Source organism: Rhincodon typus, chromosome 18 (assembly GCF_021869965.1).
Source record: "Rhincodon typus isolate 14 chromosome 18, sRhiTyp1.1, whole genome shotgun sequence".
Lineage (NCBI taxonomy): Eukaryota > Metazoa > Chordata > Chondrichthyes > Orectolobiformes > Rhincodontidae > Rhincodon > Rhincodon typus.
The window spans coordinates 25,579,106-25,584,285 of NC_063349.1; the positions used below are offsets into that span (position 1 = coordinate 25,579,106).

At 38.7% G+C, this 5,180-nt stretch overlaps 1 protein-coding gene across 1 annotated transcript in view; it reads right to left on the minus strand.

The window, feature by feature from the left end:
* Positions 1-521: 521 nt before the first annotated feature.
* LOC125485380 (V-type proton ATPase subunit E 1-like) overlaps positions 522-5,180 on the minus strand; it is a 5,327-nt gene continuing 668 nt past the window's right edge. Inside the window, exons 2-4 of the mRNA XM_048607892.1 lie at positions 3,932-4,066; positions 2,600-2,668; positions 522-635 (exon numbers count right to left, since the gene is read on the minus strand). Coding sequence (XP_048463849.1) covers positions 537-635; positions 2,600-2,668; positions 3,932-4,066 — 303 coding nt within the window. The 3' untranslated portion in view covers positions 522-536. The remainder of the gene's footprint in view (positions 636-2,599; positions 2,669-3,931; positions 4,067-5,180) is intronic.

The window sequence follows — 5,180 nt, forward strand, 5'->3', positions numbered from 1 at the left end:
AAAAACTTTTCTGAAGAAGGGTCCAGACCCGAAACGTCAGCTTTCCTGTTGCTCTGATGCTGCCTGGCCTGCTGTGTTCATCCAGCTCTACACCTTGTTATCTCAGACTCCAGCATCAACAGTTCCTACTATCTCTTACACTTTCAGCGATTGAGTACTCTGCTGCTAAGCAGCATCTCAGCTGAAAGCCCAAATGGATGTTCAACTGTAGGAATACAACTTGTATCTTACCAATCCAAGACTAAGAATCCAACAAATGAAAATGGGCAACATTGGGCTGCTGACCTTAATGGAAGTTTATAAAGAAAGACTTTATATTTTTGAAAATTATACAAATCCACTTCAAAATGTGAAAGTAGAAGTCTGGAATATTAATAAGTTGGATTATGAGAACTGCCAGTGGATTGAATCACACAGCAAGGTTAGACTAATTCCCATTTTTGTTAGCCACATGATTTGCTTAAAAATACTACTTTCAACAGATGGAAATGAACCAAACCCAAGTCTCTCTAAAAACAGAAAAAACCTGTAGATGCTTACATGTCTTCAGGCAGAAAATTTTCCTGGTCAATGTGTACATCAATATCTTTATTTATGCTGTTCTGGTAAATGGGAACATTCTTGTTGATGGAGGCCTATTAAGAATTGAAAAAAAGTGAAGATACAGAAACTGATTTATGGCATAGTTTGTGGTCAGAGGAAATAATGTTCTAAAGTTGAAGTGGCATTACATACAGCTTATTCGTTACAGTCAGGCATGATTACACAAATTCACACAAACTGTTTCATCACAGTACATTACAAAATTTTGAACACTGAAGTTATAATGGGCTGGATTTTGCTGAAAAGCAAAAGCCCTTACCCTAATTGTCAAAAGTAGCCCAGGAAAATCTTGCAATCTCTGATGTGGTTTACCTCATCCCAAAAGCAATTTAAAAGCTAGCATTAAATGACTGTTTTAGCATCATGCAGCATCCACAATATCAACAAGCAGGAAAGGAATCAATCATGGTCAAGTATTCACTCAACTTCCTGGTTTGCTAGAACTATCAAATACGTTCACTTTAAGTTTGGCAACTTACGATAGAAAAATAAATGATTACTTCTAATTTGATCCAAAACTTGGAAAATGTTTAGTGCAAGGGAAATTTATTAACTCCCCAATACACATTTATCCAAGCTCATTTATTATCTTAGTGATTACTTCTAAACACAAGTGTTGTACATGTTATTCGACAAAGCGTAATTTCTTAGGGTGCTTACATCACGACAAATTGTCAGATTGAAAGTTTTCAGCAAATCATACTCCAAGCCTCTACAATACACACCATTGGAGGAGCTAAGACTAATTGCTAGCAATTATTGGATTTCATGTTATTTTGCACGTGGACTTCTGAAGGAGTTCAGTCTCAGAGGAATAACAACCACTCACATCACAGCAAAATCCAGCTATTCAAAAAAGTCACCCAGAAGCACAGAGAGAGAGAAGGATTTTATGTGTTAGATTTAAAGGTTTATACCATCCTAGTGTCCTTAAAAATATGAAACTAAAAAGAGTCATTATCCAAGAACATAATTCCACCTACAATGCTTGAAGGCTTTTAAAATGAACTTCAAACAGGAAAAGCTAAATGTTCAGCCACTGGTTGAGCAGCAATTAAATTGTAAGTTCCAGGTTTAAGAAAGTTATACACATATGCACTTTTGCTGTACAAATGCTTTACTTTGTATAATGGTCCATTGATTAAAAATAGTTCCTTATTTATCAGAGTAACATTGGAGACTCAATATGCAAGAATTTCACCATAAACAGTCTAACTAATAAGAAAGCAATCTCTGACTAGAATTTAACTGCTTTCAAGAAGCAAGAGGAGGAAGAAGTGAGGCTCAAGAAGTGGGCAATATGCACATTAAAAATTTCTTGTGAATTGAGAGGCAAGATAAGAAATGTATTCAAGACTTTCTAAAACAAAAAGGCATGATTACCCATCACATTGCTCAGTGAATCAGAAGTTAACATACATAGAGATACTAAGCTTCTCAGAATTACAGCTGTAGAAGGGCAGATTTAAAAAGAATTCTTGGTCACAGTGAATCTTGCTGTCAAAGATTCTAAAAGCTGTAGGCGACATGTTGGAGAAAGTTTTTTTCTCAGGGAGGTGATGTGGGGAGAGAAAAAAAAATTTCCACATCAAAAATAGAACAGTTACTAACAAAGTATTCTGTTGTAAAACAAAGTTATATCCAATATCTTGTATACAGAGGAGCTGCTCATTCACGTGGCCACTCCAGCAGTGGATTTGATTTAAGAGACCATACTAACCAATCCTTATCTTCAGAGTGACAAACCCATGCTCCATTCTCTTTGCACTTCCATTATTCAGCCAACTGAGGCTGAATGGACAATGAGGTAACCTTTCTTCTTAATTTACCTCTAGCCTTAACACGCCCTGTGTGCACAGCCACCTTCACTTCATACAGCGGGCATGATTCTACGTGGGATATTAGGAAAAAACACTTGCATGAACCCATTCTAAGTTCACTAATATTGTAAAAACGTTCACTTAAAAACAGTCGTCTGGAACTTAAAATCCATTACCTTAACTACAGCAGTGTCTTGCTTGCGGCATCGAATAATCACTATAGGTTCCAGCAGTTGGTAAAAGCCCTAAAATTGGGAGGAGGGGAAGAAAAAAAATCAATTTATTGTGTCACAGTTTTTATACTGCAACATAAAATAGGAATTCAACAAAACAGAAAATACAGTCATAGGCAGTTTTAACCATGTAAACAGCATATTTTAAGAGTACTCCACAAACTGAAGGAAATTAGGGCATTTATAAAATATTTAGTTCTGTGCTCAATGAAAACCCACTATTGCACCTTATAGATGAAGAACAGACTTTGGGAGGCAGGAGGTGCTGCAGGATTCCTAACTTGTGACCTGCTATCATACAATCATACAGCATAGAAACCGGCCCTTTGGGCCACTATGTTTACATCGAGCAACAAACAACTAGCTACATTAATCCAACTTTTTATTCATTTGTGGCACGTGGGCATTGCTGGCTGGCCAACATTTATTGCCCATCCCTAGTTGCCCTTTAAAATGGTGGTGAGTTGCCTTCTTGAACTGCTGCAGTCCACCTGCTGTGGGTTGACCCGCAATGCCATTAGAGAGGAATTTCCAGGATGTTGACCCAGCAAGTGAAAGAACGGCGATATATTTGCAAATCAGGATGGCAAATAGCTTGGAGGGGAATCCGACCACCTTTACTTTCCGACGTATCTGCTGCCCTTGTCCTACTACATGGAAGTGGTCGTGGGTTTGGAAACTGCTGTCCAAAGATCTTTTTACCTGCACTTTTTTTTAAACCAATCCATTTACCTGCACTTGGTTTGTAGCCTGCTATGCGCTGACCTTTTAAGTCATTATCAAAGGCTTTTAACATGCTCTACTACTCTTAACTGGCAACTTGCTGCTGCCTTGTAAGAAACTTGTCTTGCCAATCAAGAATTACACAAAGGATATGGCAAATTCATTCTGGGCAAGGTGTGAAACAATCACCACCCTGCCTACTCCTTACCTTAACAGCAACCAGAAGTGCGGTTGTTGGCTTGCTCGCTGAGTTGGCTGGTTATCGCACAGACATTTTATCACCATGTTAGGTAACATCAGGCTAGGTTGATGTAACCTAGCATGGTGACAAAACGTCTGTACGATAACCAGCCAGCTCGGCGAGCAAGCCAATAACTGCATCCACAACCCAAGCTACAAATCTTCGCAAGAACCTTAAACCAGAAAAAGTTTCAACATGGAATTTAGTATTATTACTAATCAATATCTACATGGGAGTTAGTTTCTAATCTCAACAGCAGTGTATGTACAGTTCTATCATTCAGCATATTTACAATATTACCCCACCCTTACCTGCAGTATAAGTCCATCCAACAGTGTTTGGTATCTTGTAGGATCTTTTGTCACTCTGCCCAGTCTCTGCCTGGCTTCATTCAATAGATCCTGGAAACAAAGTAAAATCACTAAACATGAAGACCTCAAGTCATCCTGGAAAAAGATGCAACAGCTGACAACTCAGTACCACAAATAGAAGTCTGCATCATTTTATGATGCAAGGCCACAAAAAAAATCTGCACTCATTTTGAACTCACTATCCCACTACTCCCCCACTCTCCTAAATTCTAAAATAATGAATGGGGCATTGAGTCTCTGTTTTCTAAAAGAAAAAATAATGTTCACTTTTATTAAAACTGATTTGTTAATGTTGAAAATTAATTCTTCTTCTGAATAAAAACATTTCATTAGTAGTAGATGGCCTGGGAGTAGAGAATATTTTCCCTTTCTCTTAAAGTAGATATGAACCCTGTGCTATTGATCACAGTATTATTCTGTTCTAAGAACTTGAGAAACAGGAGCAGCAATAGACTACACAATCCTTTGTACCATCTCCACAATTAGGTAAGATCATCAATAACGATCAGCATCAACTTCGCCTTTTCATACTATCCTCATCCACATTATTTGGGGCGGCACAGTGGCTCAGTGGTTAGCACTGCTGCCTCACAGCACCACGGACGCGGGTTCAATTCCACCCTCGGGCGACTATCTGTGTGGAGTTTGCATATTCTCCCTGTGTCTGCGTGGGTTTCCTCCAGGTGCTCTGGTTTCCTCCCACAGTCCAAAGATGTGCAGGTTAGGTGGATTGGCCATGCTAAATTGTCCATAGTGTTCAGGGTTAGGTGGGTTAAATGGGTCTGGGTGGGATGCTTCAAGGGTCAGTGTGGACTTGTTGGGCCAAAGGGCCTGTTTCCACACTGTAGGGATTCTATGATTATCAAAAACACCTTATCAATTTCAATCTTCAAGATATTCAATGACAGAGCATTCAGTTTTTTTGGGTATGGAACCCCAAAAAACCTCACTCCAAGAAATTTCTCCTTGATCCAGTATCTTATTGAAAAGACTCTTATTTACATTTGTGTTACTGAACTTTGGTGGAATAGCTGTTCAGTGAGACAGGAGTGAGCCCAAGAAGAAACCCAATTCAAAAACTTTCCTTAGTGATTGCCAGTGGGAACTTCGACTATTTCACCTTCCATAGTCTAAAGGGCAATTAGAACACCAAATCAATACAAATGAAGAACTAAAATTGGGACTCTCC